General features: G+C 39.8%; 1 protein-coding gene across 10 annotated transcripts in view; it reads right to left on the bottom strand.

The window, feature by feature from the left end:
- The window catches only part of LOC143019932 (E2F-associated phosphoprotein-like), a 204,844-nt gene that overhangs the window by 103,974 nt on the left and 79,404 nt on the right, over positions 1-21,466 (bottom strand). For 7 of the 10 annotated variants that reach the window (XM_076176313.1, XM_076176357.1, XM_076176261.1 and 4 more), the window contains 2 exons: positions 14,241-14,357; positions 12,781-12,916 (listed from right to left, as the gene is read on the bottom strand). In XM_076176313.1, coding sequence (XP_076032428.1) covers positions 12,781-12,916; positions 14,241-14,357 — 253 coding nt within the window. Of the gene's footprint in view, positions 1-12,780; positions 12,917-14,240; positions 14,358-21,466 lie in introns of those variants that run through there. The other 3 variants (XM_076176498.1, XM_076176584.1, XM_076175962.1) reach the window with 1 other exon arrangement.

Genomic DNA, 21,466 nt, shown 5'->3' with positions numbered 1-21,466 from the left:
CACCGTTATATAACCCGCACCCGCTTACACCTTAGTGAAAATCCACACAAGACCCGCACCGCTGTATGACCCGCAGTCATATGGCGTGCGCAGCAGTGTAGATCCGACGATGTATACTACCCATGCATGGGTGGCCACAGGCACAGCTCACGGCGGTTGTTGTTACGGCCGGCCGTTGACGTGGTGATCAAAGTAATTTCAAAGCTGAGGCTTTTTCTAAATTTTCTGTTTCATCAATGCTTATGTGATTTATAAAAAAAAGATATATGTTTTCCGATATTGGCAGGTTTCTTGGTGATATCTTACTTTTCAGGATTCATCACACGTCAAAGGCCGACACGTACGTACACAACCTCACAATTTGGTTTCTGAAGCTGCCACTAGATATAGTGGTAGCTTCGATGAAAGAGGGGTGATCTCGAAAGTGTACAACTGATCTTACGATGCCTTTGGAATGGGTCGAAGATGTGGCATTGCGATTCATGATCATGATACCAGCATTCCTCCAGTCCTATTTATTTCTGATTGCGATGAAGATGAAGAATAACCAACAAATTACATTTCAATATATCTTATTGCACTTATATATATATATATTACAAAGAACCTTAATAAATTTGTGTAAATAACGCCATAAAACCCTGTTTGATTGTTTACCGGTAATAATCAATCAATTGGTTTATAAATGCCATACAAAGACTGGTAATTAATTATTAAACCAAACAATTTCCAATGGTTAGTTTTCAATAGAATAGAGCAATAATAGAGCACATTACTGAACTGTTATGAACAGAGTCAATGGAGCACATCGTTATTAGAAAAAAAAAAAAACAGTCTGTGATCACAGATGACAGTCAATGTTTATGAAGGCGTATCATCGCTCACGAAGCCATCGAATTCCTCACCCTCAGTATCGTCATGGAAGAGGTTGTAGTATAAATCGGCCAATTCTGATGCAGTGACCTCATCCGTTTCCATTTCGATTTCGGATTCATCCGATTCCTTTTCCGAGTCGTAGCATGCATCGAACATTGCAGGATGGCACATTTCTGATTTATGGAAACCGTTCTGAATAGTCGATTCTTTAATTTTCTTCCATGCTTGAACGACCCACATGTAATGCACAAATTTAGCATTAAGGAATCAGGTACAGTTTGTAATTTGTAATTGCGAAAATGGCCGCCCGCTTGTTTTCGTTTGATCGCGACACACGATGTTGGTACCAGTCAGTGTTGTATTGTATGTTCATGCTGTTTAGTTAGGCCTGTTTTATTTGTGATAATGCCTTTATTAATAACAAGAGCATGTAAAGAGGGTAAGATACTGACAAATCCTACCTTCTCTTTGTCGTTTGTCTCGATCGTGCGCGCTGTATAATGACATTAATCAACTTTCATACGACGAACCCGGTCGGTCCCCCCGCAAATCCCTGATCCGAGAGGGCACCCAGCTAAACTAATCGTTCAATTTTTTTTTACTGCGTAAGAGGGCAATTTCTAACCAGAATCTACAGATGACCCGCACCTTTATATCACCCGCATCCCCGAATTGTGGCCCCTTTCTGAGGCAAAAAGCCGCAGGTCATACACCGAAAAATACGGTAATTAAGAGACAAATACTCAAAATGGGAAGAAATGATATGTGGAGTTCCACAAGGGTCGGTGCTGGCTCCAATCATGTTTGTCATATACATAAATGACATGGATGAAGGAGCTGAATGTTATATGAATTTCTTCATAGATGACGCAGAAATATTGAAGAAAGTAAGAATAGAAGAGGACTGTGATTCATTACAATCTGACCTGGACAAAATCTGGAAATGGACTCAAAAGTGGGAAGTGAACTTCAATATCAAGAAGTGTAGCATAATGAAGTTTGGAAAAAGTAAAAACAGAATTTAAAAAAATTATAAATCTGGTAGAGAAGAAATAAAAAAAAGTGCACTCAGAAAGGGAGTAATAATTAGCAAAGACATGACACTGGACAAACATATAAACAAAATGGTCGAAGAAACCTTCAACCTATTAAGGTCAATGAAAGTGGCATTTGATTACTTGGATGAAGAAATTAATAAAAAAAAATATGTTACATTGATTAGACCAAAACTGGAATATGCAGCGACACTATGGACACCCAGTACTAAAAAGAATATAAGGAAACTAGAAAGAATACAGAGAGCAACAACAAAGTTGGCACCAGCTCTTTCCAAATTAACATATGAACAAAGATAATCAAAATTGGAACTACCAACACTGGAGCAGAGAAGAGAAAGAGGTGATCTACTGACTATATTTAGAATCATGAAAGGAATGGAAATCCTTGATAGAATTGATTTACTAAAAAATGACAATGGAAAAACAAGAGATCAAGAGAAGAAACTCAAAAAGGATAACTATGGAAGAGGTCGGAAAAAGAATAGCTTTTCACACAGAGTGGGAATATCTGGAATAACTTAGATAAAGAAAAAGTGTGCAAATACTATTCACGATTTTAAGCAAAAAAGTGATGCTGAAAGATACAAAAACGGGTCACCACGAGGATGGCTCCCTTCCCGTGTAATACAACTAGGTAAATACAATCTCCTCTTAGCATCCATTCCCAAATGTCTATTTCTCAATCTACATTCTACCTCCACCCCCACTCCTCACTTTCCTGCCACATTCACACCCAAGTATCTAAAACTATCCACTTCCTCCAGTCTCTCTCCCTTAATACTCAATTCCAGTCTGCTGCCACTCTCTCCCCTTGTATATCTCATCACCTTACTTTTACATAGATATATTAAAGTTTTTTTTCCACCTTATAGGGGAGGTAGCCAAAAAACAAAGGCATAAAAACCACTCCTACCCATTCCATCCCTATCACGCTCCACTCCCCTCCACCCTCTTCCCTCCCTCTTATCTTTGCACCTCCTGGATGATGGGTCATCCCTGCATCTTGTCCACTGCCCTGGATCAGAGACAGTGTTGCAAGACACAGCACATCCACAGCAAGGCTGCTTCATTAAGTGGCAACCCCCCCTCTCCATCCCCTCATGCAGAAAAGGAGATGGGGAGAAATCCCTTCACACTGCGTCAAATTTTTCTTATACTCCCTCACCCCCCATTCCCAACCCATTCCACCTCATGGTTCATAACATCATCCATTTACAACCATTCTCCATTCACCCCTGTCTTCTGTCCTCTCCCATCCTTCTTCAACAGACATTCTCCTCTTCCCCAAAGCCCCTTTGACCCCATCCATCCATCTCATCCCAGGTCGACCCCTCATGTTCACTACTTCCACACCTCTTTTACTAGTCTTTCTTCACTCATTCTTTCCATGTGTCCAAACCATCCTAATACTCTTTCATCAACCCTATCTCCCAGCTCCCTTTCCACCCCTGTTCTCCTCCTCACCTCCTCATTTCTCACTCTATCCAGCCTAGTAACCCCTATCATACTTGTCAGACACCTCATCTCAAACAGATTCAAACTCCTCTCTTATGTTTCATGTTTCTGCCCCATGCAGTGCTGTTGGCACAATCCCTTCATACAATCTCCTCTTAGCATCCATTCTCAAATGTCTATTTCTCATTACAATTTTTAATCCACCAAGGCATTTACTCGCTTCTACCTGTCTACATTCTACCTCCACCTCCACTCCTCCCTTTCTTGACACATTTGCACCCAAGTATCTAAAACTATCCACTTCCTCCAGTCTCTCTCCCTTAACCACTTCACTCCGGGCCAAAATCTCGCGGGCAGCATTAGCTGCCAGATGTACAATGTTGCGTCATAATACTTGCACCATAAAAAATAGTCACCGCTTATATCGATCGTTCTCTCTTTCACCCGTGAATTTTGATAACCATAGAAAATGTGATGAAGCCAGTTTAGAGAGTATGTCAGTTACGCAGGGACAACTACAATAAATATAATCAAGATGCCGATATGGCAGCCTTGCATATCCACTTGCTCCTCATGCCATCTACGTAGGCGGCACCATATGGAAGAGGTTAATACTCACTTCCAGTCTGCTGCCACTTTCACCCCTTGTACATCTCATCACTTTACTTTTACCCAAATTTATCTTCAACTTCCTTCTTTCACACACTTTCCCAAACTCTGTCACTAACTTTCTCAATCCCTCCTCTGATCCTGCTATAAGCAGTGTCATCCACAAACAACAGCTGGCTTATCTCCCACTTTTCTCCACTTTCTTTAACCATTTCCAATCACTGACCGACTACCCTTGCATTTACCTCTCGCACCACCCCATCCATGTATAAATTGAACAGCCAGGGTGACATAACACATCCCTGATGAAGTCCCACCTTTACCTCAAACCACTCACTCTCTCCATTTCTAATCCTGACACATGCTTTACTACTCTAGTAAAAACTCTTGACAGCTCCTAAAAGCTTTCCTCCTATCCCATATATCTGCAATATCTCCCACAGTTCTTTCCTTTCTACCCTGTTGTAAGCCTTTTCCAAATCCATAAAAGCCCAAAAAACATCCTTACCTTTTCCTATAGCTTTCTCACATATCTCTTACCATGAAAATCTGATCTACGCAACCTCTACTTGTCCTAAACCCACACTGTTCCTCACCAATTACTCCATCTGTTCCTCTCCTAATCCTCTCAATCATGACCCTCCCATGAGCCTTCCCAACTACACATAACAAGATGATCCCTCTGAAACTACTACATTCACACTTGTCCCCTTTACCCTTGTAAAGTGGAACTATACAGGCACTCCTCCAGTTCTACGGCAATCTACCCTCGCTCCAGCAAACATTAAATAACCTCACCAGCCAGTCCACCATCACTGTACCTCTTTTTTTCAGGCATTCTGCATGACATTCATCCAGACCAGGTGCCTTACCTGCTCTCATCATCTTAACAACTACCTTCACTTCATCCTTACTTTTACCTACATTTATCTTCAACTTCCTTCTTTCACACACCTTCCCAAACTCTGTCACTAATTTCCTCAATCCCTCCTCTGATTATGACAGTGACGGGTAATCAAAGAAAAAGAAAACTGGGTGAGATAAAAAAAAAAGCATTGTGGTTTATGGTATCAAAGAAAAACATAATGTACACAAATACCAAAGAGAAAAAGAAGAGAAAGAAATTGCAAAGGAAATACTGAAAGTGGTTTATTACAAGGGTCAAGAGCTGGAGAAGGAAACTGATGACATGCATAGTATGGGCACATACTCTAAAGAAAAAACTATAGGACTCAAATGATAGCTAAATAGATAGTATCAAAAGCAGTAAAACTAGCTAACAGTGAAAATTACAAAAATGTGAGGGATAAAAAAGGAAATGAACAATGAAGAAATAGAGAAAGATAAGGCACCAAGAAATGAAGCTAATGAAAAAAACATGAGAAGAATGGAGACTGATTTTTTTTTTTTTTTTGAGAGAGAGGGAGAGAGAGAGAGCACTGGATCTTAGACTACGAAAATGGTACATCAGACAAAAGGAAACATAAACCAAAAAAAGAGAAGAAAAGAAAAAATTAAAAGTGGCATACACAAACATGGACAGTATGATTTCTGAAATGAATGCATTAAACGACTATTTGTTAATAGAGAAACCAGACATAATGGGAAGTGTGGAGACAAAATTGAAAGGTCCTATACCATTAAGTATGGTGGGACAAGGTCTGTACAACCAATGGTCAAAAACTAGAATGGATAAACAGGGGGACGAGTCATGTTATTGACTAGAAAGGTCTTATATGTGATAAAGATATCAGAAGGTAAGGATAATGTGGAAATGATCACAATTAAAGTTGAAAATAGTATTATGAAAAACAGAAAATTTGTAGATGGAGGAAACATACTAATTATGGGTGACTTTAATGCAAAGAAAATAAATTGTGAAGAAATAAAAATAAAAAGTGGAGAGGAACTCTGGGGCAACATTCTACTGGATTTGACCATTGATTATACATTGACTCAATGGGTCAAGGAAAATACCAGACATAGAAACAATGAAGAACCATTAAGACTAAACTTGATATTCACTTCTGAGCCTGAAATCATGGACAAAATGAATTATAAGACACCAATTGAGAAGTGACCACATACTAACAGAATTTGAGCTTAACCCATCGATACGATGACGCCTACATAGGCATCATGAGGAGCAAGTGGGTACGCGAGGATGCCGATGTCGGCGTCTTGATTATATATATTGTAGTTGTACCTGCGTGACCCCCATACTCTGTAAACTGGCTTCATCATATTTTCTATGGTTATAAAAATTCACGGGTGAAAGAGAATGAGCAATACAGCGGTAACTTTATTTTTTTTAATGCGAGTATTATGACGCAACATTGCACGTCTAGCAGCTAATGCTGCCCGCGAGATTTTGGCCCGTATTGAAGGGGTTAAGAACAAAATGATGTGAGAAGAAATGAGAAACATAGAGAAGGAAGATTAATGTACAACAAAATGGACTTTGTAAAACCTAGAAATTTTTTCAAAATATTAATTGGGAAAAATTTTCAAATGAAGAAACAAAGATGGAAGAGAAATGGAACATATTTAAAGAAAAATACAAGGAGGGAACAGATAAATATGTACCTAAAAAGAAACAAAAAAGGGTTTACAGAAAGTGTTGGTATAACAAAAAGTGTAGTGATGCTAAAGATAGAAGTGACAAAGCCTGGAAAAGATGGGGAAAAAAAAAAAAAAAAAAAAAACACATGGCAAACATATATCAAACAAAGAAATGAATACGTAGATATACTTAGAGAAGAAAAAAGAAACTACAAAAAAGATATAATAGACATATGAAAAGACCAACCTAAACTATTTTACAGATATGTAAATGACAAACTAAAAGACGAACATGAAATAGTGAAACTGTGTGAAGGAAATAAAGAATATATAGAGGGTGTAGGAATGCCTGAAGTAATGACCAGGCACTTTAGGTCTGTATTTACAATTGAAAGCTCACAAATTTGGGATGAAGGACAGTGAGAAAGATCCCCCAAAATGAAAGAAATAACAGTGACACAGAAAGACATATGGGCCTGATGGAATTGCAAACTGGATATTGAAAGAATGTATAGATGAATCAACAGACAAAATACACAAAATAATTGACTTCTCACTCAAAGAAGGAAAAGTACCACAAGATTGGAAAAATGCAAATATTGTACCACTATACAAAGGAGGAGACAAAGAAAATCCAACACAGAAAGACATATGGGCCTGATGGAATTGCAAACTGGATATTGAAAGAATGTATAGATGAATTAACAGACAAAATACACAAAATAATTGACTTCTCACTCAAAGAAGGAAAAGTACCACAAGATTGGAAAAATGCAAATATTGTACCACTATACAAAGGAGGAGACAAAGAAAATCCAACAAACTATAGACCGGTATCCCTTACAAGCATACATACATACATATACCAAGGCTTTTTCCCCCTTACAAGGGAGGTAGCCAAAAAGGAAAAGGCATAAAATCATTTCCACCCATTCCATCCCTGAATACACCCCACACCTCTCCACCCTCCCTCTTATCTTAGCACCTCCTGGATGACGGGTCATCCCTGCACCTTGTCCACTGCCCTGGGTCAGAAGCAGTGTCGCAAGACACAGCACATCCACAGCAAGGCCGCTTCATTAAATCGGCGACCCCCCATGCATAAAAGGAGAAGACAGGGAGAAATCCCTTCAGGCTGTGTCAAATTTTGCTCACACATACTACCTCACCCCCAATCCCCCCGCCCATTCCACCTCATGCATCACAACATCATCCATATACAACCATTCTCCATTCACCCCTGTCTTCTGTCCTCTCCCGTCCTTCCTCAACAGACATTCCCCTCTTCCCCAAAGCCCCCTTCACCCCATCCATCCACCTCATCCTAGGATGTCCCCTCATGTTCACTCCCTCCACATCTGCCTTCCATACCTCTTTTACTAGTCTTTCTTCACTCATTCTTTCCATGTGTCCAAACCATCCTAATACTCTTTCATCAACCCTATCTCCCAACTCCCTTTCCACCCCCGTACTTCTCCTCACCTCCTCATTTCTCACTCTATCTAGCCTAGTAACCCCCATCATACTTCTCAGACACCTCATCTCAAACACATTCAAACTCCTTCTCTCTTCCTCTCTTATGTTCCATGTTTCTGCCCCATACAGTGCTGTTGGCACAATCACTCCTTCATACAGTCTCCTCTTAGCATCCATTCCCAAATGTCTATTCCTCATTACACTCTTCAATCCACCAAGGCATTTACTCGCTTCTCTCAATCTACATTCTACCTCCACATTACAAGCACAATTGCAAAAATATGCGAAAAAGTTATTAAAAATAAATGGATTAAACACTTGGAAGAACAATATACTTAACCCTAAATAATTTGGATTTAGAAGTGGAAGATCATGTACTACAAACTTAATATGCTTTTACTCAAGATTAATAGAAATAATACAAGAAAGAGACGGATGGGCAGATTGGGTTTTCTTGGACTTATAAAAGGTTCTTGACAAAGTACCACACAAAAAGCTATCAAGAAAAATTGAAACAATAGGTGGAATACAAGGAAAATTATTGGAATGGATGAAAGATTTCTTGAGCGGAAGAAAAATGAGGGTGGTACTTAGACGAGCTCAAATTGGGAAGATATGATAACCGGAGTCCCCTAAGGCTCTGTATTGGCTCCGATAATATTTGCTATTTATATAAATGATATGGATGTAAGAGTGGAATGTTATATGAGCTTCTTTGTAGATGATGCGTAACTATTAACCCATTCAACTCCGATGACAAGATGTCTTGTCATTTGGTCAAATAAAACAAAAAATCATAAAACACCAAAATGTTTGATCAAACACCAGAAAAATGTGACGTCAGTCCTCGCTTCGCTGCGAGCGAAGCGAGGATTGACGCCATATTTTTCTGGTGTTTGATCAAACATTTTGGTGTTTTATGATTTTTTGTTTTATTTGACCAAATGACAAGACATCTTGTCATCGGAGTTGAATGGGTTAAAGAGAGTAGGTACAGAGGAAGACTGCAAATCTTTCCAAAAAGACCTGGACAAAGTCTGGAAATGGAGTCAGGAGAGTGATGTGAACTTCAACATTAAGAAATGTAGTATAATGGAATTTGGAAAAAGCAAAAATAGAATATTGGGTCAGTATAAAATTGGTACAAGGAAGTTAAAAAAGTAAACTCAGAAAAGTACCTAGGAGTAACTATCTCAAATGACATGACACCAGACAAACATGTCAACAAATTAGTCAGAGAAACTATTAACTTATTAAGATCAATGAAAGTAGCCTTTGACTACATGGTTGAAGAAATGAAAGGAATTACTAGTTACTAGTTACAAAATTGGAATATACAGCATCACTATGATCACCTAGTACCAAAAAAACAAAAAAAAAACACATAAAGAAACTAGAAAGAATTCCAAGAGCAACGACAAAGATGGCACCAACACTTTGCAATTCAACATACAAAGATTGGATAAACTAAATTTACCAACCCTGGAACAAAGAGAAAGAGGTGATTTGCTAACCATTTACAGAATTATGAAGGGGATGGAAATTCTTGATAGTTATGACTTACTAAAATGGGACAGAAGAAAAACAAGAGGACATGAGAAGAAACTTAAGAAAGACAGTTACAGAAGCGGTCTGAAAGAGAATAGCTTCCCACACAGTGATAGATATCTGGAACAAACTTAATGAGGAAACAGTGAGTGCTGAAACTACCGTATTTTCCGGCTTAAAATGCGCACCCATGCACTTCGTTATCTCAGTACACAGATAGCGCGCACCGACGTATAACGCGCATGCCAGGAAAAGTCACTGGTGGCTAAAGCTCGTGAACTGCATGTATGCGACTCCTGCTTGCGTTGGTCCATTGTTTTGTGGGAAATATGAGCCATGAAAAGTTTATTGAATACAAAATGTACATAAAAAATTTCGGATTTTTACAGAAAAATTGTAATTTACTATCCTGAGGGAATAATTCATCTTACAAGTTTTTATCACTGTGTTCAAGATTTTATCACCGTGTACAAGTTTTTATCGCCATGCAGCAACTATGTTTCGGTTCATAAGTGTCTTTACTGAAGTGACGTTTAGTTTAACAAACTCTCCCAAGAGGGTGTTTAGTGTAGGCTAGATTGGCAATAGAACTATCAATCTCGGCCCTGATCTCGCGTATTCCGGGTGAACTAAAACGGCCAACGTTCATGATATTGGTACCAGTGCTGTTTTACGGATCCCAAATATTTGCATAGACTACGATAATTAATGTTAGTAAAAATAAACCAATGAAATAACGGCGATTAATTACTTAGTATCATGTGAACGAGGTTACATGGAGAAGTATTTTTCATTGGCTAGAGCCACCGCTGAGAAATCTGTTGATTTGTCACTAAATTAAGTGTCAGTTTAGGCATCAATCAGCACACAACTAAGAAAAAGTCGGAACTACATGTACCAGTATATGACTCATGTTGTGCGTTGGTCCCTTATTACTTTGTAGGAAATATGATCTAAAAAAGTTTATTGGAAGTAAAATATACAGAAAAATTTCGGGATTTTTACAGAAAAATTTTCATGTTATATCTTGAGGAAATAATTCGTCTTTACCATTTTTTATTTAATACTGAAACAAATTACAGACTGTTTCGTTTTAGCTTTGAACCTACAATGACAGTGGTGAAATAGGACAGTCTCTCATTGAGGTGACGTTTAGTTAATATAACTCCCGAAAGAGGGTGTTGTAGTCAGGTGTTTGACACGAGTTTATGAACGGCCGCAACGGAATTTGTACCGTACCTAAAGTGAAGCAACAAAACCAACATAAAAATTCAAACTAGGATGCTGTGAACATGGGCAAATATCATGAATATTGATCATGTTTCATGGTGTTTAGGCCTATTTAAATATGAAAAATAAGATTCGATAGATACCTACCTATACCAAATATTTATATAGCCCATGCTGGCGTATTCTTTCATGTCACCATGGCTGTTCTTCTTGTTCTCACGGAACGTCACGGAGAAGTGTGCCGTCCCGACTTTGTGACGGCCAACATCGTCACGTTGTTGTGAAAAAAAATTACACACACAGCCGCAGAATTTGTATCGTAGGCCGTAGATAATGCGCACCACCGGATAACGCGCACCCCCCATTTTTAGGCCCTTCCAACGGAAAAAAAGTCGCGCACTATACGCCGGAAAATACGGTATACATGACTTTAAGAAAAAAAATGGATGTGGAGAGATACAATAGTGGGTCACTACAAGCATAGCTCTCTTCCTGTAAAATACAACTAGGTAAAATACATACGAGTACACACTACACAAGCCCTTCAACAAAAACCTCCAAACTCAATACTCCAACAACCTCTCCAGAAATAAGCCCCATATGAAAACCCTTCCCTCATCTGACATGAATCATACCAGTATGCCTACTCTTAAGAGATCATCCAGCATTAAAACAATATTAACCAAGAATAGACCTGGCCACAGATTCAAACTTCCCCCAGATGCAACCACCACAATAAGGACACAGAACACTTCATACTACAATGCCCCACACTAACAATCCCTACATAACAACACAATATAACTTCCCACCTGGATGCTGTTGCCAGTTACCTGAAAGCCACACGTCATCTGCTAAAGCAACCAGGGGCAATGGATTGATCTTAAGAACTACACTCAACTACACTTCCACAGCATGGACCCTAACAATCAACAAAAAATAGATACCTTACAAAATATATGAAATAAAAAATTGAAAATTATAACAGGGTGCACCATAACCACCCCAATAGAATATTTGTATTCAGAAACTAAAATCCTCTCCATAGAATGCATGAAAATTATACACAATACACCCATCTCATTATATTACACAAATATAACCAATTGAATAAGAAAAACACACCAGTAGTACACTACTCAAACATCTATAAAAATATAACACCTGTACCACACAATACATCCATACAAAAACTCATTCAAACCAGATCACAAAACAAGCTTTTCACAACCACTCCAAGCTCCCTACTCCATCAAACCTCCACCCACCCCAACATCATCCCCACAGAAAAATCCCTTCTATGAAAAACAAGAACCACACTGGTACACTTGAGTTCAGGTCACCATCCAGCATAAAGGCAGTACCAGTACAGAATAGGATTGGCTAGAGAGACATAATGCTCCAGAAGCAACCAACACACAAATGACATTTAATATTTTATCTTGCAATCCCTCATCTTAGTCATACCCAGGCCATAACAATATTTCTTCCTTGAGTGATTTATGAGCCAGTCCAGTGGTTGTTACCAATTACCTGGGAGCTGTGGGTCTCCTGTAGGAAAAATCTGGTATATGAAGTTGATTCCCCAGCAAGTAACTTCCCCTGACATATTAAGTTCACCCTCTCTCCAAACACGAACAACAAAGGAAACCATATGATCACTTTCCGATAAAGACCATACTTGATTGACAACATAAAGACTACATACAAGAAGATATAAATTACAAAGTAAATTAGCTAGAGTATAATGAGGAAAAAGGGACCTTTGCCGCTGCTTAATTTCTATTAATAGACAGTAGCACAGTAAAGAAGACTGCAGTGATCATAAGAAGGCAAGCAAGACTTATTCCAAGAAGCTATAGGAATCAAATAAAACCCAACTATAAACCAAAAATAGCCACTCTAGAGAGAAAAAAATAAAACTAAGTTGAAACCTATCACTGGGATAAAAGCACATATTACTCACTTCTCAATTTTTGTGCCTGAATTACTTTTTGCAAATGATGTGGCCTCCTCCATTGTAGAGGAAAGTTCTTTCATCATTTCACATTCAAATTCATCTTCAGTGCTTTTCTTTATTTCTGTCAACTTGTTCTGAGTTTCTGTAAAAATAATAAAAATAATAATAAATGATAATACATACATACATATACCAAAGGCTTTTCCCCTTACAAGGGAGGTAGCCAAAAAACAAAGGCATAGAAACCACTCCCACCCATTCCATTCCCTACATACTCCACTCCCCTCTACCCTCTTCCCTCCCTCTTATCTTGGCATCTCCTGGATGACGGGTCATCCCTGCATCTTGTCCACTGCCCTGGGTCAGAGGCAGTGCCATCTGAGGTATTGGCTACAAGTTATTGTGGCAAAGTAGCATGCAACTGATACTTTAGGGTCTATATGGGGCACCCCTATAGACCAGAGTCAATCATTCTGTGATAGAGGAAATCTTTGTTCATAAAGAAATGATGACACTTATTCTACTGTGACTGTCCCTCTGTTATGCTGTCCCCCAACCCCTTATTACTGTCCAGTACCATTTCTCTGAATATTCATTTCCTTTTTTTCATCTAGCCCTGTGGTGGGGGAAAAGAATGCTGCCACAAGGTCTTCCCACTTGAGTTGTACGAGGTGACAAAAAATGGGACAAGGAATCCTGCTACCTGTAGCCCCAAAGGGAACATTCCTACATCCTAGGACTTCTCACCTGTTTTGGAGGCATTTTAAAGGCACAAACAGTACAATACCAAGGGGTAGGTGCCGAAAGAAGGACCAGTTGTGCACACAAGAAACAAAGATGGCAGGAGGAGACACAACACAATGTGTGAATGGTGACATCAGCAAGATGGCAGTGTAGGATTTAATTTTCCATGCAATAATGGACACCAATGTGCCCGCATAAATAGCAACAAGATTTTCCCCATAACTTGACCGCATAAATAGAATTGATGCTGAGAGATACAAAGACGGGTCACCATGAGCATAGCTCTCTTCCTGTACAATACTACTAGGTAAATACACGTAAATAGAGGTACCACTGTAACAATAAACAATAACAATGATGATAATAACAATAATAATCATAGATGGTAAGTCGCTTGGTTTGGATGGATGATATAGAATGTCTGGCAAAAGGAGGATTGGTTAGAATAGATTGTCTAGTGAGGTTGTTTAATGTATGTATATGGGAGGGAAGTATGCCACCGGACTGGAGTAGTTGTATAATTAACTTTACAATGAAAAAGGGGACAAATATGAATGTAGTAGTTTTAGAGGGATCAGTTTGATACCTGTAGTTAGCCAGGGATAAGGGTGTTAATTGGGGGTACTGACTACGTGTTATCATACTGTAAGGACTGCATGGTGGCATTCAGCCGATGCTTTGGGGACTGTTTTCAGGTATCCATATAGACTGGAACTACATACCATTTGTGAATGTTAGAGTAAAATCTGTACTCAAAGATAAATTATGCTTCTTTTGTACTGCAACTGTCCCTCCTTTGTGCTGTCCTTTAACACTTCTATGAATACATCTTTTTATCCCTGGCAATGGTGGGAAGAGAATTGTGTCACTATGTATGTTCATCTTACAAAAACTCAAAACATATGCACATCTTGGAGGAGCATGCCAACCAAAACCACTACAAATTGGGTCATTAAATGTGTGTGGTTGTGGTACAGGAGAGTAAAAAGGAAGAGAATGGCAGTCTGTGAGATGGAAGAAAGTTGAAAAGGGGCAATTTTGAGTGTGGGAATGTGGTGGGGAGAGTGTTGGGAATGATGAAGGGGCAAGGGTGATTGATTGACTGATTGATTTACAAGTTATAGTGCCACGACATCTAAGTCATATGGCACCATTTATTCTATTTCTAAAAGTTACAAAGATGGTAGGCTGAAACTTAAATTCTAGGTAAAATATCTGGTATGGTAAAATATATAAATAATTTGATAAATAAAAAGGTATCAAAACTCTGATTATGAAAAATAGGAGATGGGGTGAGTAAAAAAGATTAAAAACATTCAGAAGTGGAGCTATAATTTTTCTAAAAGGACAATGTTCTCTACAAACTTGAGTATCTCATGTCCCAGAGAAAGGGTCTTCTTTTCTATTATCTGCAAGATGCAGAATACTCCTTCCTCATTGTTGTTTGCAAGCAATGTTGCAGGGGGCAGCAGTGAAACAGGTTGGATGATTCATGCGTTTATCAATTAGTGGGTTATATGTACATGGGAGCACGAGGTGCACATGGTAAGGCAGACAGTTACCATGTGTCCATGTGCCCTTCACTACCAGGGTGAAGATATGTTGCCACACCTTGTACACATATAAAAAGGGGTCTTGTTGCCTGTGACCAAGGGGGTCCTTGTATGGAAAGCATCACTGATGGTCGGGGCACGCCACAACACTATGGTACCCTGCTCTCTGCTACTATCTAAACCCAAAACACTATACCACATACCACACTTCCTCCCCCCTCCACCGTGCTCGTAAGACCATCGTGAGAGGTATACCTATTCGCAAATGGGGGCGAGGAGCAGGGGTGGGGGGGGGGCTGTGCACAAGGACTGGAGGTCCTCCACCAAAGGATGGGGATGCGACACATCCGTCTATAGTACCATTGGCAGGGCGAGGTTGAAGGACACCAGCATGGGCGGTGACTACAAAGCTCGCCTCACCAACAGGCATAATAATACCTTGCTGCACCAGTGAGCCAAGTTCTTCCTTTATTTGATCCTGAAATGCGAACAGTATCAGCCTGGGTGTGTGGGCAGCGAGGGGCACCGCGTCGGCTTTCAGATGGATTCTCATGGGGGGACGCATCATCTTTCTTAGGGGGGTAGTGTGGGGGTCATCCTTGGAGACCAGCATATCGCTAAATTCTCATAGGAAATACTGTAATCGCAAGCAGTGTCCAGTGAGCTGTCAATGGGTAGCATTAGCTCAGCGCGCCTGTTCGTGTATGTCACCGCCAGGACAGACTTTGGGAAGTCAGGCGGGATTACAGCCAAGCCGAAGGAGAGGAGGGGTGTTTGGGCCTCCTTGTGAACCCGTATGGCAACGTTGCAGTCCCTGTATCTGAGCATCAAGGTAGGGGTGGGGGTGGGGATGGGGGGTGGCATGTGAGATATGTTGGCCACGTACGTCAGAGCCAAGAGCGGCAGCTGTAAGCTGGCTCTGGATATCCCCAACATGCCTAGGTACCAAGTGCTTATCCCCATGATGTTTGCACCTGTGTCAGGCAGCATATGGATGCGGATGCTGATAGGTGGCGGAGGGCAATTGGCCAGAAGTGTCCCACTGCAGGAGGGGGGGCATGTGTGATATATCGGCCACGTACATCGGCAGCTATAAGCTGGTGTTGGATATCCCCAACATGCCTTGGTGCCGAGTGCCTATCACATTGATGTCTGCACCTGTGTCAGGCAGCATACGGATGTGGATGCTGACAGGTAGTGGAGGGTGATTACTGTCAGACATCCTGGGAGAAGGTGTGGGGGGGCGCTGAGGCAGGGGTGTGTGCACCTGGCATGGAGCCCTTTGGCATGCCGACAAAGCGCATGAGTGTGGGTCCTCCTTAACATCCGAGCCTGTCACCTTCAATTCCTCGTGTGAGCGGCAGTTGGTCACTACCTCCTGTAATGACATATTGCAGCGAGGGAGCTGAGGCTTTGTACGAGTTCTTCGGCTGGGTGGGCGTGTCCTGTGTGGGCCAGTTGGGCTCCGTGCACGAACTGCTGTCGGGGCGGGTAGTGTTCGGTGACCAGGGGAGTGGGATAAGGCCCCTTTGTTCGCAACACTACGTATCCAACAAAAGCGCGTCACACTATTGCACGGGATTTCAAGGCCCAGATTGCACACTGTTGCATTGCACTGCATTCACGGTCCAGCAAGTACACTGTCGCCTATTCGTCTAGTTCCGCCGGCGCTTCATGTACACTCCACTGATTCGCATAATGTCCAGTGTTTCCTGTTGCAAGTTGCAAGCAATTGCATGCAATCCTACTCACTGCACCATGTCTGCAATGTTGTAGGGGGGCAGCAGTGAAACAGGTTGGATGATTCATGTGTTTATTAATCAATGGGTTATGCATACATGGGAGTGCTAGATGCAGACAGGAATCGACTGACGTGGGGGGAGAGTCCTTCGCTACACAGCGGCGAAGAGATGTTGCCACACCTAGTACACATATGAAAAGGGGCCTTGTTGGCCGTGACCAAGGGGGTCCTTGTACAGGTAGCGTCAGTGCTGGTCGGGGCATGCTACAACACTATGGTATCCTACTCTATACCAAAGCACTATACCACATACCACAATTGCAACCACAGGAGAGGTATTGTTCTTGCATGTCCATCAGACTGGGATGCTCAAATAGGATGTGTCATACTGTTAGGGGGGACTAGGGAGTCATCGCAGAATGGTTGTGTATTGTTTTTGCACACACTATTGTTATGTCTAGTATGTTCCATACATCTAATATTGTGGGGAAAGATGTTGTTTTTCAGGTCTCTTCTATAACTGTCCTTTTTGAACTTCCATGTCCTCTTGTGTTTCTCACACACACGGAACCGCGAACACCTTCATCGTCACTGGGCCCCAAAGAAGAAATGACGAAAAAGGAAACCTGGTTTGTATTGTAGGGGAGGGGAGAAATCATGAGTGTCAGTAATGATATCTCTGCAGTGTTAGTTAATTGTATTAAGGAATAATTCGCAAAAATGAAGGAAAATAACGAAAAGTCCGACTCGAAAGGAAACTGCAAAGCAGAACCACCTGGTAACGACATGATGAACCCCGATGTAAACAAATATTTGATCACGCCGACCACCACTAGGGAGTATCACAAAGATGCTTTTTCCGGATTCAATAAGTATGAAAGCAGGAGTCTAAGTCGTATCTTAGACATAGAGAGGGAAATGAGCAAGAATAGGATACGGTGGGAGAATGAAATTATGGAATCAAGAAACAAAATTGTTGGATTAATGGACTGCCTAGCGCAAGCAAATGTGGATATCTCCAACCTGAGAAGAACTAACTTGGACCTGATAAATGACATTAAGGAATTGAAAAAGGAAATAAGAGAGCTGAAGAGCGATAATGAAAAGAAGAGAATTAATTATACTACCAATAGCGAAAACTTAAAAACAGAGGTAAAAAACAAAATAAAGGAAATAACTGAAAAAATCAAAGAGAACTTAGGTGAGGAAAGTATCCAAAAGATTAAGAAATGGAAGGAAAACATTGAAAATAAAGAAATTGCTTTCAAAGAAATAATCCAACAACAAATGCAGGATAATGCAAAAGACACAATTATCCAAGTAATTAATGAAAAAGCAAATTGGGTCAGAGACACAGTGGATAGGAAAAAATGTATTGTGGTATATGGGCTAAAAGAAAAACATGGTTTGACGAGATTCATAAGAGAAAAAGAAGAAAAAGAGACTGCAATAGAAATCTTAAAAGAAGTTCATGAGGGAGCGCAAGACGCAGGTAAAGACTTTGAAGAAACATATAGGATCAGTTGCTATTCTAAGGATAGAAATCGACCCCTAAAGATAAAACTAAGATCGCAATTGGCAGTAGAATACATATTTGAAGAAGTAGGTAACTTGGCAGGGAGTGAGAAATACAATAAGATATGGATAAAAAGGGAAATGAGTAATGAGGAATTAGAAAAAGAAAAGGCACTAATAGATGAAGCAAAGGAAAAAAATGTAAAAAGAACAGAGACAGAAAGCAAAGAATTCCATTGGAGAGTAATCGGCATGAGACTGAGGAAATGGTACATAAGAATGGGCGAACCAAAGACAGAAAAAAAAATGGAGAGAGAAGAAAATTGCAAGTGGCCTATACCAACATCAACAGATTAATTTCAAGACTGAATGAGCTTAATGATTACCTGCTAGAAGAAAAGCCAGACATAATGGGAATTGTGGAGACTAAACTAAGGGGTGAAATACCATCCATCGATGTTGGAAATGGACTATATAATTATTGGATTAAAAACAGAGACAAGAAACAGGGAGGAATTATGTTCTTGGCCAAGAAAAACTTGAATGTGACAAAAATAGCAGAGGGCAAAGGTAATGTAGAACTGATCATGATAAAAATCGAAGATAAGAACTGAAAAGTAGAAAGTTTGTGGTGACTTATGTGCCCCCAAAAATGAACGCTTGCAAAGAGAACGAGCATACGAAAATGTTAGAGGATACAAGGCAATCATTAAACGAGATACTAATGGGCGGGGGTAATCTGGTAATTATGGGGGACTTCAATTGCAAAGAAATTTGTTGGGAAAACATGACAGTGTGAGGAGATGAATTGTTGGGTAATGTACTACTAGATATGACCATGGGATACACAATGACCTAGTGGGTCAGTGAAAACACCAGATACAGAAACAACGAGGAGCCGTCAAAACTAGATTTAATTTTTACAACAGAACTTGAAATTGTGGATAAAATCCAATAAAAGACACCAATTGGAAAGTGTGACCATATACTCATTGAAACTGAACTAAAGGAAGAAATATACATGGAGAGAAATGAAAAACATAGGAAAGGAAGATTGATGTACAACAAAATGGACTTTGCAAAACTAATGAAATTCTTCCAGAATGCAAACTGGGAAAAATTTTACATGGAAGAGACAAAAATAGAAGAGAAATGGAATATCTTGATGGATAAGTACAATGAAGGGGTAAATAAGCATGTACCAAGACAGAAGCAAGAGTGTACATTAAATGCTGGTTCAACAAAAGATGCAGAGGCAAAAGACAGAAGGGACAGAGCTTGGAAAAGGTGGAGAAAAGATCAAAAACCTGGAAAATGGCAAGTCAACTATAGAAATGAGTATGTTAAAGTGAGGAGAGAGGAAAAAAGGAACCATGAAAAGGATATTATAGATAAATGCAAAGAGCAACCCAAACTATTCTATCGATACATGAATGGTAAACTTAAAAACAAGCAAGAAATGGTGAAACTACACTGAGGAAATATAGAATACACAGAAGATTTAGAAATGGCCGAAATCATGAAAAATCACTTTAATTTTGTCTTCACTAGAGAAAACACAATATTGGAACGAAGGTAATGAAAGGCAATTTCCCCCCATGAGCGACATAACATACATACATATACCAAGGCTTTTTCCCCCTTACTAGAGAGGTAGCCAAAAAGGAACAAAAAGCAACATAACAATAGCACAAAAAGAAATATTAGAACACCTATCAAACCTTGACGTCAGGAAATCACATGGCCCGGATGGAATTGCAAATTGGATTCTAAAAGAATGCAAAGAAGAACTAACGGACAAAATACATACCATAATAAATTGCTCACTCAAAGAAGGAAAAATACCAAAAGACGGGAAAAATGCTAACATTATACCAATATATAAAGGAGGAAACAAGGAAGAACCAGCTAACTATAGGCCAGTCTCACTAACAAGTACTATAGCCAAAATTTGTGAGAAAATCATCAAAAATAGATGGGTAAAACACCTGTAAGACAACAATATAATAAACCCAAGACAATTTGGGTTCAGACAAGGAAGATCATGTACCACAAACTTAATATGTTTCTACTCAAGATTAATAGACAAAGTGCAAGAAAGGAATGGATGGGCTGATTGTGCCTTCCTGGACTTACAAAAATCTTTTGACAAAGTACCACACAAAAAATTATTAAAGAAACTTGAACACATAGGAGGGAAACAAGGGAACCTACTAAAATGGATGGAGGACTTCCTAGTTGGTAGAAAGATGAGAGTAGTGCTCAGAGAAAAATATTCAGATTGGAAAGAGGTGATCAGTGGAGTACCGCAAGGATCTGTACTAGCTCCAATAATGTTTGCTATTTATGTGAATGACATGGATGAGGATGTGAAGTGTTACATGAGCTTCTTTGCTGACGACACCAAGCTGTTAATGAAAGTAAAAACTGAAGAGGATTGTAAATCACTGCAGGAGGACCTGAATAAAGTATGGAAGTGGAGTTAGAAATGGGAGGTGAACTTCAATATTAACAAGTGTAGCATAATGGAGTTTGAAAAAAGCAAAAACAGAATATCAGGACAATATAAAATTGGAACCAAGGAGGTAAAGAGGGAGAGATCCAAAAAAGATTTGGGTGTAATTCTCTCGAACGACTTGTCCTATGACAAACAGATAAACAAAATTGTTGGAGAATCCTACAACTTGCTAAGATCAATAAAAGTGGCATTTACATATTTGGACGAAGAAATTATTAAAAAAATATTGGTCACACTGATAAGGCCTGGACTAGAATATGCGGCGACATTGTGGTCACCCAGTACCAAGAAGAATATAAAGAAAATAGAAAGACTCCAGAGAGCAGCAACAAAATTGGCATCTGCACTCACAAACTTGTCATATGAGGAGAGACTGACTAAACTAGATTTACCGACTCTGGAGCAAAGAAGAAAGAGAGGTGACCTAATGACCATCTACTGAATCATGAAAGGCACAGAAATACTTGATAGAGAGGACTTGTTAAACTGGGACAGGAGAAGCACAAGAGGGCATGGAAAGAAAATAAAAAAACAGCTAAATAAGAGATATTAAGAAAAACAGTTTTCCACATAGAGTGGTAGACACTAGGAACAAACTGGACAAGGAAATAGTGTGCGCAA

The sequence above is a fragment of the Oratosquilla oratoria genome, chromosome 1 (assembly GCF_046742065.1).
Source record: "Oratosquilla oratoria isolate Oo_2021 chromosome 1, ASM4674206v1, whole genome shotgun sequence".
NCBI classification, from domain to species: domain Eukaryota; kingdom Metazoa; phylum Arthropoda; class Malacostraca; order Stomatopoda; family Squillidae; genus Oratosquilla; species Oratosquilla oratoria.
The sequence above is the reverse complement of the archived record's forward strand: the minus strand, read 5'-3'. Positions and strand labels throughout refer to the sequence as shown.